Source organism: Rutidosis leptorrhynchoides, chromosome 4 (assembly GCF_046630445.1).
Source record: "Rutidosis leptorrhynchoides isolate AG116_Rl617_1_P2 chromosome 4, CSIRO_AGI_Rlap_v1, whole genome shotgun sequence".
Lineage (NCBI taxonomy): Eukaryota > Viridiplantae > Streptophyta > Magnoliopsida > Asterales > Asteraceae > Rutidosis > Rutidosis leptorrhynchoides.
Genome location: NC_092336.1, coordinates 431,184,044 through 431,201,999, shown reverse-complemented (window position 1 = coordinate 431,201,999; position 17,956 = coordinate 431,184,044). Strand labels below are relative to the sequence as shown.

General features: G+C 35.6%; 1 protein-coding gene across 1 annotated transcript; it reads left to right on the top strand.

Annotated features, from left to right (window-relative positions):
* The first annotated feature begins 108 nt into the window (after positions 1-108).
* LOC139844287 (pentatricopeptide repeat-containing protein At2g03880, mitochondrial-like) lies at positions 109-6,881 on the top strand. The gene is made up of 4 exons (XM_071834501.1): positions 109-3,178; positions 3,308-3,428; positions 3,548-3,663; positions 6,733-6,881. The coding sequence occupies exon 1, from the start codon at positions 109-111 to the stop codon at positions 3,169-3,171; it is 3,063 nt and encodes a 1,020-aa protein (XP_071690602.1). The 3' UTR covers positions 3,172-3,178; positions 3,308-3,428; positions 3,548-3,663; positions 6,733-6,881.
* The last annotated feature ends 11,075 nt before the right edge of the window (positions 6,882-17,956 follow it).

Sequence of the window (17,956 nt, the reverse complement as noted above, 5' to 3'; positions counted from 1 at the left end):
CATAACAAGCGCACGTAAAGTGTTCGATGAAATGCTTAAGAGAAGCATGGTTTCTTGTTCACCTTTGTTTTATGGAATAACAACAATGGTTTTACATAGAAAGTACTAATGCTGTTTCTTCGTGTGCACCCAGCTGGTGCCATAGCTAATCAGTGTATTTATAGGAACGCATTGAGGACGTGTACAAGCTTGAACATCATTAGTCTTGCTGCGCCTCATCAAAGTTCGGTCATCACATCTTTTTTACAAAAGGGTTTCTCGGAGATTTCGGACCTAACTGTTGGGAAATCACTACATGGTTATTGTATAAAGAACGTTGGTCGTTTGAGCATATTTCATGCAAATACATTGATAAGTATGTACTCGAAATACGGAAAGTTTGACAGTGCGTGGTACGTGTTTGATGAAATGCCTCAGAGAAATGAAGCTACCTGGAATTCCATGGTATCGACTTTAGTCCGAGTTCCTCTATACTCGAATGCTTTTCTTTTGTTCAGTCAAATGCGTGCTCAAGGATTTGAATCAAGTGGATTCGTGATAGCCAGTTTGTTGACTGGTTGCACGAGTTCTGAAGTTATGGTACAACAAGGGTTTCAAATACATGGTTTAATTCTGAAAAACGGCTTGTTGGATAATGTGTATGCGGGAACTGCCCTTTTAAATTTCTATGCTAGTTATGGATATCATGCTCGTGCACGTAATCTTTTTGATAAGATGCCAGAAAAGAACGTTGTGACTTGGACTTCATTGATGGTTGGCAACTCTGACAATGGAAAATTTATGGAGGTTATAAACTTATACAGACAAATGCGATACGAAGATGTCGATATTAACCAGAACACATTTACCACTGTGATTACTTCGTGTGGGTGGCTAGAAGATGAATCATTGTGTGGTCAAGTTCTTGGACATGTCAGTAAGTATGGATATGAACACAATCTTTCAGTGGCTAATTCTCTTATATCCATGTTTGGAAATTTAGGTAAGATACAAGATGCCTGTTATATTTTTAATCAAATGAGTTTGCACGACACCATTTCATGGAATTCAATGATTTCTGCATACGCACGTAATTATTCATATGAAGACGCCTTCCGTTGCTTTAACTTGATGCGTCATGTTCATGAGAAGCTGGACCCAATTACACTTTCTGCCCTATTATCAGTGTGTGGTTCAATAAACAATTACCTATGGGGTGCAGCGGTTCATGGTTTGGTGCACAAACTTGGGTTGGATCTAAATTTATCTATATGCAATACTCTCTTGGGTGTCTTTTCAGAAACTGGAAGAATTAAGGACATGGCTCGATTGTTTGATGAAATGCCTGAGAAGGATTTAATCTCATGGAATTCACTATTAGCTGCTTATGAACAGGAAGGGGCCCACATGGATGCTTTGAAAGTTTTCGTGAAAATGATTCGGAGACAAAAAAATGTAAATCACGTGACGTTTGCTAGTGTGTTAGCTGCTTGTTCAGATCCTGAGTTCTTAGTAAAAGCTGAAATTCTTCACGCGCTTGTATTTACATCCGGGTTCCACAACAACTTGATTGTCGGAAACGCATTGATCGCAATGTATGGAAAGCATAAGAGTATGCAAAAAGCCGAACGTGTTTTCGAAAGGATGCATGAGCGGGACTTGGTGACATGGAACAGTCTAATTGGAGGGTATGCAGACTGTGAAGAACCTGACCAGTCAATCAAAGTATTCAAATTAATGAGAAACAGTAATGAACCGGTAAATTACATAACGTTGATTAATGTGCTTAGTTCTTGTGTTGCTCCAAATTACCTTCTTAGCCACGGGATGCCATTACACGCTTATGTGATTCTTACTGGTTTTGATTCGGATGATTATGTGAAGAATTCTCTTATTACAATGTATGGGAAGTGTAAGGATCTCATTTCAAGTAAACGTATCTTTGATGCAGTTGTTGACAACGATTATGTTTCGTGGAATGCGATGGTTGCTGCTAACGCGCACCATGGTCATGGTGAAGAAGCTTTAAATACGTTTTCAGAGATGAACAGAACTGGTATAAATTTGGATCATTTTAGCTTTTCTGCAGCTCTTGCAGCTGCAGCTAATATGTATAGTCTTGAAGAAGGTCAACAACTTCATTGTTTGACCGTTAAATTTGGGTTTGACTCATATCGATATGTTAAGACAGCCATCATGGATATGTATGGAAAATGTGGCGAAATAAATGATGTGTTGAAAATGCTTCCAGAACCAAAAACGAGACCACGTGTGCTATGGAACATACTGATATCAGCTTTTGCGAGACAGGGATCGTTTGTAGAAGCCCAGGAAGCTTTTCACGAAATGATAAGGACAGGTTTAAAACCTGATCATGTCACGTTCGTTTCTATTTTATCTGCATGTAGTCATGGTGGTTTAGTAGATGAGGGTCTTGCGTATTATTCTTCGATGACACCTAAGTTTGGAGTTAAGATTGGTATAGAACATTGTGTTTGTGTAATTGATCTTTTAGGACGATCAGGGAGGCTTAAAGAGGCGGAAGATTTCATCTTGAAAATGCCGGTCCAACCGAATGACTTTGTCTGGCGCAGCTTGCTGGCGGCATGCCGGATTCATGGTGATTCAAGACTCGGGAGACTAGCGGTTGATCATCTTCTTGATACAAACCCTTCAGATGACTCTGCTTTTGTTTTATTCTCAAATGTATGTGCAACTTCTGGGAAATGGGATGCGGTTCATGATCTAAGGGTGGAAATGGAATCTAGTAATGTTAAGAAGAAACCCGCGTGTAGTTGGATCAAGATTAAAAGAAAGGTGAGTTCTTTTGCAATAGGAGATAAATCCCACCCTGAAAGTGACAAAATATATGGAAAACTAAATGAGCTCAAGAAGATGATCAAGGAAGCTGGTTATGTTCCGGATATAAGTTTCTCATTGCAAGATCTTGATGAAGAACAAAAAGAGGATCATTTATGGAAGCATAGTGAAAGATTGGCACTTGCATATGGATTGGTTAATACTCCGGATGGCTCGGGTGTGCAGATATTTAAGAACCTTAGGGTTTGTGGTGATTGTCATTCGGTTTTCAAGTTTATAAGCGAAATTGAAAGAAGAACTATTGTACTAAGAGATCCTTTTAGATTTCATCATTTTAGTGATGGCAAGTGTTCTTGTGGTGACTATTGGTAGTAAAAAGGTGAATTCAGAATTTTACCCAAGTTCACGTGAAATTTTCTTGTAATTTACTCTAAAACTTCTGATTTAAATGTTACACCTTTATATGAATCTTAAGTTTATGAACTCACCAAAAACAAATTGCATGTAGGTACACATTCATATGAATCTTCAGAACACAGTATCATCCATTTTTTGACGTTGAACAAGTGATATCGCTCCAACTGTCGATAGATCTTGAGCTTCCTTTTCAAACGAGTCCATGTCTACTGGTGAGCCTGTTGTTTGTTGACTGGTTCCATGTTTTAGGGTTATTTTGAAACTGATACTTAGGCACATGGAAACACCCTAAATTTGTAAATGACAATATGTTTCTTTTTATGTATTTCAGCTGCCACACATGTTGTCATCTTAGAAGGTTTTTGCTGCTGCTGTTTCTGCTCATGGTATTGATAACCAAGATGGAGTTCTTGTTTCTGCCGGTGAAGGGTTTTACACTGCAGTCAGGTCTGTTTGTAAGCTACAAGTCAACTGCTTTTTTTTGGGTAACGGGTCACTATTACTACGAGGTAAATTTCACAAAACAACTGAAAACTTACAAGAATCGGACAATAACTTCACAATATACCTGGCAATTGAGTCCCATACTCTTAAATTTGGGTCAATTTGTAGTGACCCGAACTTTTCCATGTTTATATATATTAATTGAGATTGATATTTACATGATTAAATGTTTCCAACATGTTAAGCAATCAAACTTGTTAAGACTTGATTAATTGAAATATGTTTCATATAGACAATTGACCACCCAAGTTGACCGGTGATTCACGAACGTTAAAACTTGTAAAAACTATATGATGACATATATATGGATATATATATAGTTAACATGATATTATGATAAGTAAACATATCATTAAGTATATTAACAATGAACTACATATGTAAAAACAAGACTACTAACTTAATGATTTTTAAACGAGACATATATGTAACGATTATCGTTGTAAAGACATTTAATGTATATATATCATATTAAGAGATATTCATACATGATAATATCATAATAATATAATAATTTAAAATCTCATTTGATATTATAAACATTGGGTTAACAACATTTAACAAGATCGTTAACCTAAAGGTTTCAAAACAACACTTACATGTAACGACTAACGATGACTTAACGACTCAGTTAAAATGTATATACATGTAGTGTTTTAATATGTATTTATACACTTTTGAAAGACTTCAATACACTTATCAAAATACTTCTACTTAACAAAAATGCTTACAATTACATCCTCGTTCAGTTTCATCAACAATTCTACTCGTATGCACCCGTATTCGTACTCGTACAATACACAGCTTTTAGATGTATGTACTATTGGTATATACACTCCAATGATCAGCTCTTAGCAGCCCATGTGAGTCACCTAACACATGTGGGAACCATCATTTGGCAACTTGCATGAAATATCTCATAAAATTACAAAAATATGAGTAATCATTCATGACTTATTTACATGAAAACAAAATTACATATCCTTTATATCTAATCCATACACCAACGACCAAAAACACCTACAAACACTTTCATTCTTCAATTTTCTTCATCTAATTGATCTCTCTCAAGTTCTATCTTCAAGTTCTAAGTGTTCTTCATAAATTCTACAAGTTCTAGTTACATAAAATCAAGAATACTTTCAAGTTTGCTAGCTCACTTCCAATCTTGTAAGGTGATCATCCAACCCCAAGAAATCTTTGTTTCTTACAGTAGGTTATCATTCTAATACAAGGTAATAATCATATTCAAACTTTGGTTCAATTTCTATAACTATAACAATCTTATTTCAAGTGATGATCTTACTTGAACTTGTTTTCGTGTCATGATTCTGCTTCAAGAACTTCGAGCCATCCAAGGATCCGTTGAAGCTAGATCCATTTTTCTCTTTTCCAGTAGGTTTATCCAAGGAACTTAAGGTAGTAATGATGTTCATAACATCATTCGATTCATACATATAAAGCTATCTTATTCGAAGGTTTAAACTTGTAATCACTAGAACATAGTTTAGTTAATTCTAAACTTGTTCGCAAACAAAAATTAATCCTTCTAACTTGACTTTTAAAATCAACTAAACACATGTTCTATATCTATATGATATGCTAACTTAATGATTTAAAACCTGGAAACACGAAAAACACTGTAAAACCGAATTTACGCCGTCGTAGTAACACCGCGGGCTGTTTTGGGTTAGTTAATTAAAAACTATGATAAACTTTGATTTAAAAGTTGTTCTTCTGGGAAAATGATTTTTCTTATGAACATGAAACTATATCCAAAAATCATGGTTAAACTCAAAGTGTAAGTATGTTTTCTAAAATGGTCATCTAGACGTCGTTCTTTCGACTGAAATGACTACCTTTACAAAAACGACTTGTAACTTATATTTTCCGACTATAAACCTATACTTTTTCTATTTAGATTCATAAAATAGAGTTCAATATGAAACTATAGCAATTTGATTCACTCAAAACGGATTTAAAATGAAGAAGTTATGGGTAAAACAAGATTGGATAATTTTTCTCATTTTAGCTACGTGAAAATTGGTAACAAATCTATTCCAACCATAACTTAATCAACTTGTATTGTATATTATGTAATCTTGAGATACCATAGACACGTATACAATGTTTCGACCTATCATGTCGACACATCTATATATATTTCGGAACAACCATAGACACTCTATATGTGAATGTTGGAGTTAGCTATACAGGGTTGAGGTTGATTCCAAAATATATATAGTTTGAGTTGTGATCAATACTGAGATATGTATACACTGGGTCGTGGATTGATTCAAGATAATATATATCGATTTATTTCTGTACATCTAACTGTGGACAACTAGTTGTAGGTTACTAACGAGGACAGCTGACTTAATAAACTTAAAATATCAAAATGTATTAAAAGTGTTGTAAATATATTTTGAACATACTTTGATATATATGTACATATTTGTTATAGGTTCGTGAATCGACCAGTGGCCAAGTCTTACTTCCCGACGAAGTAAAAATATGTGAAAGTGAGTTATAGTCCCACTTTTAAAATCTAATATTTTTGGGATGAGAATACATGCAGGTTTTATAAATGATTTACAAAATAGACACAAGTACGTGAAACTATATTCTATGGTTGAATTATCGAAATCGAATATGCCCCTTTTTATTAAGTCTGGTAATCTAAGAATTAGGGAACAGACACCCTAATTGACGCGAATCCTAAAGATAGATCTATTGGGCCTAACAAACCCCATCCAAAGTACCGGATGCTTTAGTACTTCGAAATTTATATCATATCCGAAGGGTGTCCCGGAATGATGGGGATATTCTTATATATGCATCTTGTTAATGTCGATTACCAGGTGTTCACCATATGAATAATTTTTATCTCTATGTATGGGATGTATATTGAAATATGAAATCTTGTGGTCTATTGTTACGATTTGATATATATAGGTTAAACCTATAACTCACCAACATTTTTGTTGACGTTTTAAGCATGTTTATTCTCAGGTGATTATTAAGAGCTTCCGCTATCGCATACTTAAATAAGGACGAGATTTGGAGTCCATGCTTGTATGATATTGTATAAAAACTGCATTCAAGAAACTTATTTTGTTGTAACATATTTGTATTGTAAACCATTATGTAATGGTCGTGTGTAAACAGGATATTTTAGATTATCATTATTTGATAATCTACGTAAAGCTTTTTAAACCTTTATTGATGAAATAAAGGTTATGGTTTGTTTTAAAATGAATGCAGTCTTTGAAAAACGTCTCATATAGAGGTCAAAACCTCGCAACGAAATCAATTAATATGGAACGTTTTTAATCAATAAGAACGGGACATTTCAGTTGGTATCCGAGCGTTGGTCTTAGAGAACCAGAATTTTGCATTAGTGTGTCTTATCGAGTTTGTTAGGATGCATTAGTGAGTCTGGACTTCGACCGTGTTTACTTGAAAAATGATTGCTTAACAAATTTTGTTGGAAACTATATATTTTTAACATGTGAATATTATGTGATATATTAATCTCTTAACGCGTTTGATATTATGTGATAGATGTCTACCTCTAGAACAAGTCCCATTGACTCACCTAATAATAATGAAGAGTCAAATGTAAATTGGAATGATTCATGGACTGATTCACAAGTTCCCGAAGAGGAACCGGAAGAAGAGTCGGAACCGGAAGAAGAATCGGAACCGGATGAAGAAATAGAACCGGTGGGGGAAATAATAAAACGGTTAAGTAAAAGAAAATCCTCAACCAACCGACCAAGGTTAATTATGGTCAATGGTGTTTCCGCTAAGGAAGCAAAATATTGGGAGGATTACCAATTCTCCGATGAATCGGATTCCGACGAAAATTCCGATGATGTTATAGAAATTACCCCAACTGAATTTAAAAAGGCAAAAGAAAATAATAAGGGAAAGGGCATAAAAATAGAGAAATCTAATTCCAACCCCGATGAACTTTATATGTATCGTCAACCCCCGAAGTCCTTAAGTTGTAACAATGACCCGGGAACCTCTAAACCACCAGGTTTTTCTAAACCAATGTGGAAAACGACGGCTCGTATTAGGGGAACATCATATATCCCTAGAAACTTGGCAAAACGAACCAAAACCGAAGAAGAAGAAACAAGCGAGTCGGAATAAGATAGTTGTATTCGTGTGGTGTAATATATGTAATATAGTGTGCTTATGCTTTATGATATATGTAAAAATTGCTTGTATTAATAAGTATTTTTTTTTTATGAATCTAACTCTTGTCTATTTTACAGTATAAAAACACAAAATGGATAGACAACCCAATATTTTAAGAGACCTACTCGGAGACATGATTGATGAAATCTTGTCTAGAGTCGGTCAGAATTCTTCGGCACAACTATTTAAGGCGAGATCAGTTTGTAAGACATTCGAAGAACGTTCCAAGAATGCCTTGGTTTATAAAAGGCTTTCGTTTGAAAGATGGGGGATATCACATTGGGAAATCCATAAGTTACGATGTGTTTACTTTGACGCATATATTGCGGGGAACCCAAATGCTATTTTACGCAATGGGTTAAGAAATTATTTTGACTCAATATATCCGAATATTAGACTTCGTGATTTAGAAAAAAGCGGCTAACATGCAACATAAAGAAGCATGTTATGCTTACGGATTAGTAATGTTCGCTTCTCACCAAAGTGAGAACAAGAACATCGGGCTACAACTATTAAACAAAACGTTCCCACAAGTGACGGAGTCGGTAATTGGGGTAATAAATGAGGTTTTTAGATTGTTACGGGACTGTTGGACATTACGTAACCCTCGTCCCTTTGACGACGTTACAACATGCTGTCTTATCAACGGCCATAACGGTTATGTTCCACAAGACCAAGGATGGGAAGTAATCCTAGTAAAACCAGAATGCATGACTTGTTTCTGGACGTATGAATTACGTGTCTTTATTGCCTTTGCTGAACGACTTGTGTACTAGCTAGAATTATCTTCACAACCATCTTGTATCAAATTTATTGTGTGATATATTTCATGCTATATGTAAAATAAGCGGTATTGTAAGTTTGTAAAATATTGTGTAAAAGTTTGAACGCGAAATATTATTATAATCAGTTTTTCATATAGAATTGTAGTAGTTGAATTGTATATTAGCTACTAAGTATGAACTTAACGGGTAGGTACTACCCGAATTTAAACTTATAAAACGCTAATATGAAGAAAAAGCTTTTATAAATGAGTTCATATTATGCTACGAAATACTATTAACTACTCTTAATATTCTGTATGATTAACTTGTTTCATTTGACTATTTTGAAGAAAATGCCACCGACTACTCGACACACCGTGAATATGAATGAAGAGGAATTCCGTACTTTTCTAGCTTCAAACATAGCCGCAGTACAGGCTGCGCTACATACCAACAATAACCTTGGATCTAGCAGTACAGGAAATCGTGTAGGATGCACCTACAAAGAATTCACTGCCTGCAAACCTTTGGAATTTGATGGAACCGAAGGACCGATCGGATTGAAACGGTGGACCGAGAAGGTCGAATCGGTGTTTGCCATAAGTAAGTGTACTGAAGAGGACAAAGTGAAGTACGCTACGCATACCTTCACAGGTTCTGCGTTAACATGGTGGAATACCTATCTAGAGCAAGTGGGACAAGACATGCGTACGCACTACCGTGGTCAGCATTCAAGCACTTGATGAACGAGAAGTACCGTCCCAGAACCGAGGTCAATAAGCTCAAGACAGAACTTAGAGGGTTACGAACCCAAGGATTTGATATTACCACGTACGAAAGACGATTCACAGAATTGTGCCTATTGTGTCCGGGAGCGTTCGAAGATGAGGAAGAGAAGATCGACGCGTTTGTGAAAGGATTACCGGAAAGAATCCAAGAAGATATAAGTTCACACGAGCCCGCCTCCATACAACAGGCATGTAGAATGGCTCACAAACTAGTGAACCAGATTGAAGAAAGAATTAAAGAACAGACTGCTGAAGAGGCCAATATGAAGCAAGTCAAAAGAAAGTGGGAGGAAAACGGTGATAAGAATCACCAATACAACAACAACAGCAATTACAACAATAATCGCAACAATTATCCCAACAATCGCAACATCAATCGCAACTACAACAAACGGCCCAACAACAACAACAACAACAACAACAACAACAACAACAACAACAACAACAACAACAGCAACTACAACAATCATCCCAACAACAATAATAACCGCAACAACAACAATCAGAAGCAGCTATGCCAAAGGTGTGAAAAGTATCACTCGGGGTTCTGCACCAAATTTTGCAACAAATGTAAAAGAAATGGTCATAGCGCGCCGAAGTGTGAGGTCTACGGACCAGGGGTTAATAGAACGAAAGGAACAAATGGTGTCGGAACGAGTAATGGCGGAGCAAGTAGTGTCGGAGCAAGTTATGCCAATGTAGTTTGTTATAAATGTGGAAAACCGGGCCATATTATTAGAAATTGCCCGAACCAGGAGAACACGAATGGACAAGGCCGCGGAAGAGTTTTCAATATTAATGCGGCAGAGGCACAGGAAGACCCGGAGCTTGTTACGGGTACGTTTCTTATTGACAATAAATCTGCTTACGTTTTATTTGATTCGGGTGCGGATAGAAGCTATATGAGTAGAGATTTTTGTGCTAAATTAAGTTGTCCATTGACGCCTTTGGATAGTAAATTTTTACTCGAATTAGCAAATGGTAAATTAATTTCAGCAGATAATATATGTCGGAATCGAGAAATTAAACTGGTTAGCAAAACATTTAAGATTGATTTGATATCAGTAGAGTTAGGGAGTTTTGATGTGATAATCGGTATGGACTGGTTGAAAGAAGTGAAAGCAGAGATCGTTTGTTACAAAAATGCAATTCGCATTATACGAGAAAAAGGAAAACCCTTAATGGTGTACGGAGAAAAGGGCAACACGAAGCTACATCTTATTAGTAATTTGAAGGCACAAAAACTAATAAGAAAAGGTTGCTATGCTGTTCTAGCACACGTCGAGAAAGTACAAACTGAAGAAAAGAGCATCAATGATGTTCCCATTGCAAAAGAATTTCCCGATGTATTTCCGAAAGAATTACCGGGATTACCCCCACATCGATCCGTTGAATTTCAAATAGATCTTGTACCAGGAGCTGCACCAATAGCTCGTGCTCCTTACAGACTCGCACCCAGCGAGATGAAAGAACTGCAAAGCCAATTACAAGAACTTTTAGAGCGTGGTTTCATTCGACCAAGCACATCACCGTGGGGAGCTCCTGTTTTGTTTGTCAAGAAGAAAGATGGTACATTCAGGTTGTGTATCGACTACCGAGAGTTGAACAAACTTACCATCAAGAACCGCTACCCACTACCGAGAATCGATGACTTATTTGATCAACTACAAGGCTCGTCTGTTTATTCAAAGATTGACTTACGTTCCGGGTATCATCAAATGTGGGTGAAAGAAGATGATATTCCAAAGACTGCTTTCAGAACACGTTACGGTCATTACGAGTTTATGGTCATGCCGTTTGGTTTAACTAATGCACCAGCTGTGTTCATGGACCTTATGAACCGAGTGTGTGGACCATACCTTGACAAGTTTGTCATTGTTTTCATTGATGACATACTTATTTACTCAAAGAATGACCAAGAGCACGGTGAACATTTGAGAAAGGTGTTAGAAGTATTGAGGAAGGAAGAATTGTACGCTAAGTTTTCAAAGTGTGCATTTTGGTTGGAAGAAGTTCAATTCCTCGGTCACATAGTGAACAAAGAAGGTATTAAGGTGGATCCGGCAAAGATAGAAACTGTTGAAAAGTGGGAAACCCCGAAAACTCCGAAACACATACGCCAGTTTTTAGGACTAGCTGGTTACTACAGAAGGTTCATCCAAGACTTTTCCAGAATAGCAAAACCCTTGACTGCATTAACGCATAAAGGGAAGAAATTTGAATGGAATGATGAACAAGAGAAAGCGTTTCAGTTATTGAAGAAAAAGCACACTACGGCACCTATATTGTCATTGCCTGAAGGGAATGATGATTTTATGATTTATTGTGACGCATCAAAGCAAGGTCTCGGTTGTGTATTAATGCAACGAACGAAGGTGATTGCTTATGCGTCTAGACAATTGAAGATTCACGAACAAAATTATACGACGCATGATTTGGAATTAGGCGCGGTTGTTTTTGCATTAAAGACTTGGAGGCACTACTTATATGGGGTCAAAAGTATTATATATACCGACCACAAAAGTCTTCAACACATATTTAATCAGAAACAACTGAATATGAGGCAGCGTAGGTGGATTGAATTGTTGAATGATTACAACTTTGAGATTCGTTACCACCCGGGGAAGGCAAATGTGGTAGCCGATGCCTGGAGCCGGAAGGACAGAGAACCCATTCGAGTAAAATCTATGAATATAATGATTCATAATAACCTTACTACTCAAATAAAGGAGGCGCAACAAGGAGTTTTAAAAGAGGGAAATTTAAAGGATGAAATACCCAAAGGATCGGAGAAGCATCTTAATATTCGGGAAGACGGAACCCGGTATAGGGCTGAAAGGATTTGGGTACCAAAATTTGGAGATATGAGAGAAATGGTACTTAGAGAAGCTCATAAAACCAGATACTCAATACATCCTGAAACGGGGAAGATGTACAAGGATCTCAAGAAACATTTTTGGTGGCCGGGTATGAAAGCCGATGTTGCTAAATACGTAGGAGAATGTTTGACGTGTTATAAGGTCAAAGCTGAGCATCAAAAACCATCAGGTCTACTTCAACAACCCGAAATCCCGGAATGGAAATGGGAAAACATTACCATGGATTTCATCACTAAATTGCCAAGGACTGCAAGTGGTTTTGATACTATTTGGGTAATAGTTGATCGTCTCACCAAATCAGCACACTTCCTGCCAATAAGAGAAGATGACAAGATGGAGAAGTTAGCACGACTGTATTTGAAGGAAGTCGTCTCCAGACATGGAATACCAATCTCTATTATCTCTGATAGGGATGGCAGATTTATTTCAAGATTCTGGCAGACATTACAGCAAGCATTAGGAACTCGTCTAGACATGAGTACTGCCTATCATCCACAAACTGATGGGCAGAGCGAAAGGACGATACAAACGCTTGAAGACATGCTACGAGCATGTGTTATTGATTTCGGAAACAGTTGGGATCGACATCTACCGTTAGCAGAATTTTCCTACAACAACAGCTACCATTCAAGCATTGAGATGGCGCCGTTTGAAGCACTTTATGGTAGAAAGTGCAGGTCTCCGATTTGTTGGAGTGAAGTGGGGGATAGACAGATTACGGGTCCGGAGATAATACAAGAAACTACCGAGAAGATCATCCAAATTCAACAACGGTTGAAAACCGCCCAAAGTCGACAAAAGAGCTACGCTGACATTAAAAGAAAAGATATAGAATTTGAAATTGGAGAGATGGTCATGCTTAAAGTTGCACCTTGGAAAGGCGTTGTTCGATTTGGTAAACGAGGGAAATTAAATCCAAGGTATATTGGACCATTCAAGATTATTGATCGTGTCGGACCAGTAGCTTACCGACTTGAGTTACCTCAACAACTCGCGGCTGTACATAACACTTTCCACGTCTCGAATTTGAAGAAATGTTTTGCTAAAGAAGATCTCACTATTCCGTTAGATGAAATCCAATTGTTAAGGTTCGATGGAATGCTCGTAGAGGACCCGAGTTCACCTGGGAGCGTGAAGATCAGATGAAGAAGAAATACCCGCATCTATTTCTAGAAGATTCGTCAACACCTTCAACAGCTTAAAATTTCGGGACGAAATTTATTTAACGGGTAGGTACTGTAGTGACCCGAACTTTTCCATGTTTATATATATTAATTGAGATTGATATTTACATGATTAAATGTTTCCAACATGTTAAGCAATCAAACTTGTTAAGACTTGATTAATTGAAATATGTTTCATATAGACAATTGACCACCCAAGTTGACCGGTGATTCACGAACGTTAAAACTTGTAAAGACTATATGATGACATATATATGGATATATATATATATATAGTTAACATGATATTATGATAAGTAAACATATCATTAAGTATATTAACAATGAACTACATATGTAAAAACATGACTACTAACTTAATGATTTTTAAACGAGACATATATGTAACGATTATCGTTGTAAAGACATTTAATGTATATATATCATATTAAGAGATATTCATACATGATAATATCATGATAATATAATAATTTAAAATCTCATTTGATATTATAAACATTGGGTTAACAACATTTAACAAGATCGTTAACCTAAAGGTTTCAAAACAACACTTACATGTAACGACTAACGATGACTTAACGACTCAGTTAAAATGTATATACATGTAGTGTTTTAATATGTATTTATACACTTTTGAAAGACTTCAATACACTTATCAAAATACTTCTACTTAACAAAAATGCTTACAATTACATCCTCGTTCAGTTTCATCAACAATTCTACTCGTATGCACCCGTATTCGTACTCGTACAATACACAGCTTTTAGATGTATGTACTATTGGTATATACACTCCAATGATCAGCTCTTAGCAGCCCATGTGAGTCACCTAACACATGTGGGAACCATCATTTGGCAACTAGCATGAAATATCTCATAAAATTACAAAAATATGAGTAATCATTCATGACTTATTTACATGAAAACAAAATTACATATCCTTTATATCTAATCCATACACCAACGACCAAAAACACCTACAAACACTTTCATTCTTCAATTTTCTTCATCTAATTGATCTCTCTCAAGTTCTATCTTCAAGTTCTAAGTGTTCTTCATAAATTCTACAAGTTCTAGTTACATAAAATCAAGAATACTTTCAAGTTTGCTAGCTCACTTCCAATCTTGTAAGGTGATCATTCAACCTCAAGAAATCTTTGTTTCTTACAGTAGGTTATCATTCTAATACAAGGTAATAATCATATTCAAACTTTGGTTCAATTTCTATAACTATAACAATCTTATTTCAAGTGATGATCTTACTTGAACTTGTTTTCGTGTCATGATTCTGCTTCAAGAACTTCGAGCCATCCAAGGATCCGTTGAAGCTAGATCCATTTTTCTCTTTTCCAGTAGGTTTATCCAAGGAACTTAAGGTAGTAATGATGTTCATAACATCATTCGATTCATACATATAAAGCTATCTTATTCGAAGGTTTAAACTTGTAATCACTAGAACATAGTTTAGTTAATTCTAAACTTGTTCGCAAACAAAAGTTAAATCTTCTAACTTGACTTTTAAAATCAACTAAACACATGTTCTATATCTATATGATATGCTAACTTAATGATTTAAAACCTGGAAACACGAAAAACACTGTAAAACCGAATTTACGCCGTCGTAGTAACACCGCGGGCTGTTTTGGGTTAGTTAATTAAAAACTATGATAAACTTTGATTTAAAAGTTGTTCTTCTGGAAAAATGATTTTTCTTATGAACATAAAACTATATCCAAAAATCATGGTTAAACTCAAAGTGTAAGTATGTTTTCTAAAATGGTCATCTAGACGTCGTTCTTTCGACTGAAATGACTACCTTTACAAAAACGACTTGTAACTTATATTTCCGACTATAAACCTATACTTTTTCTATTTAGATTCATAAAATAGAGTTCAATATGAAACCATAGCAATTTGATTCACTCAAAACGGATTTAAAATGAAGAAGTTATGGGTAAAACAAGATTGGATAATTTTTCTCATTTTAGCTACGTGAAAATTGGTAACAAATCTATTCCAACCATAACTTAATCAACTTGTATTGTATATTATGTAATCTTGAGATACCATAGACACGTATACAATGTTTCGACCTATCATGTCGACACATCTATATATATTTCGGAACAACCATAGACACTCTATATGTGAATGTTGGAGTTAGCTATACAGGGTTGAGGTTGATTCCAAAATATATATAGTTTGAGTTGTGATCAATACTGAGATATGTATACACTGGATCGTGGATTGATTCAAGATAATATATATATCGATTTATTTCTGTACATCTAACTGTGGACAACTAGTTGTAGGTTACTAACGAGGACAGCTGACTTAATAAACTTAAAACATCAAAATGTATTAAAAGTGTTGTAAATATATTTTGAACATACTTTGATATATATGTACATATTTGTTATAGGTTCGTGAATCGACCAGTGGCCAAGTCTTACTTCTCGACGAAGTAAAAATCTGTGAAAGTGAGTTATAGTCCCACTTTTAAAATCTAATATTTTTGGGATGAGAATACATGCTGGTTTTATAAATGATTTACAATTAGACACAAGTACGTGAAACTATATTCTATGGTTGAATTATCGAAATCGAATATGCCCCTTTTTATTAAGTCTGGTAATCTAAGAATTAGGGAACAGACACCCTAATTGACGTGAATCCTAAAGATAGATCTATTGGGCCTAACAAACCCCATCCAAAGTACCGGATGCTTTAGTACTTCGAAATTTATATCATATCCGAAGGGTGTCCCGGAATGATGGGGATATTCTTATATATGCATCTTGTTAATGTCGATTACCAGGTGTTCACCATATGAATAATTTTTATCTCTATGTATGGGATGTATATTGAAATATGAAATCTTGTGGTCTATTGTTACGATTTGATATATATAGGTTAAACATATAACTCACCAATATTTTTGTTGACGTTTTAAGCATGTTTATTCTCAGGTGATTATTAAGAGCTTCCGCTATCGCATACTTAAATAAGGACGAGATTTAGAGTCCATGCTTGTATGATATTGTGTAAAAACTGCATTCAAGAAACTTATTTTGCTGTAACATATTTGTATTGTAAACCATTATGTAATGGTCGTGTGTAAACAGGATATTTTAGATTATCATTATTTGATAATCTACGTAAAGCTTTTTAAACCTTTATTGATGAAATAAAGGTTATGGTTTGTTTTAAAATGAATGCAGTCTTTGAAAAACGTCTCATATAGAGGTCAAAACCTCGCAACGAAATCAATTAATATGGAACGTTTTTAATCAATAAGAACGGGACATTTCACAATTGGGTAAAGCTATCTGGTCAATTGGGTCTCGAGAAAAATTAGGTCGAGCAATGTAAATTAAAACTTAAAGAAAGTTTCAATACGTTTCCCTCCAACCTATTGGGTCCTATACAAAATATAAAAGAAAAGGTCTAATGTGTATCAATTCCCAAATCTCAATAATTAGAGATAGGTCTAATGGGTTTTGTGACTGGGTCAAATGGGTCGAGAATAACAAGTTTCATCCGTCAAATTTTATGAAAGCATTCATGGTTATATCGTTGTTGTATGTATCTTAACATTTTCTTATATATATTATAAATAAATAATAATAACTAAAATAATATAATAGTGTAAAAATCGATGTAAAAAGTGTATGACCTGTTTGGACCCAATTGACCCGTGACCTGTTTCGACCTGTTACCTAACCCAACCTGACCCATCTTGACCCGTTTAAAATTTTTAGCCGTTTGACCCATGACCCATTTCAAGCCAAAACCATTTTAACCCGTTACCCAAACCGACCCAGCCTGACCCGTTTGTCAGGTATACTTCACACTTATGGCTCAAGACATTATAATCTACCAAGCTGAATGAAAAAAGTAAATCTTACAAACAACCCCAGATGATACACGACACCAAAGAACCTAGCAAAATAGGACCCGTAAGTCGTAACCATGCACCATTTCACAAAAGGAAAGGATGTTACGAGGTGATTTCTTAAATTTTAGCGTTAACATCCTAAGACAAACATTTGCATAATAAACTTCAGATACTTGATCCACCAATCTTGTTCCCTTTCCCTTCTTGTATAAAACAAAAGTTAAGTGCTTTGTCTTTTTATTCCATGTTCTAAAAAACACTTTGGCTGATTCAGGATATTTTCATATAGGATGTTACGAGTATGGTATTAGATAGAAAACTCTCCGAATGGCGTGCTACGCAATTCGATGCTGAATATAGCACATCTAGTGATACACTTTGAAAGCTAATGCAGCCAGCGAAACAATAGTGAAGAGCACCATGGGCAGACTGTAAAGTAAGTCCATAACTTTGTTTTCTTTGTATATTATGTGCCTAATTAATGAGTAAAAAGAAAACATGGATTACTAAGATTA

What these genes read in the sequence shown, in the direction of transcription:
- LOC139844287 (XM_071834501.1), top strand. Translation starts at nt 109, where the DNA reads ATGCTGTTTCTTCGTGTGCACCCAGCTGGTGCCATAGCTAATCAGTGT.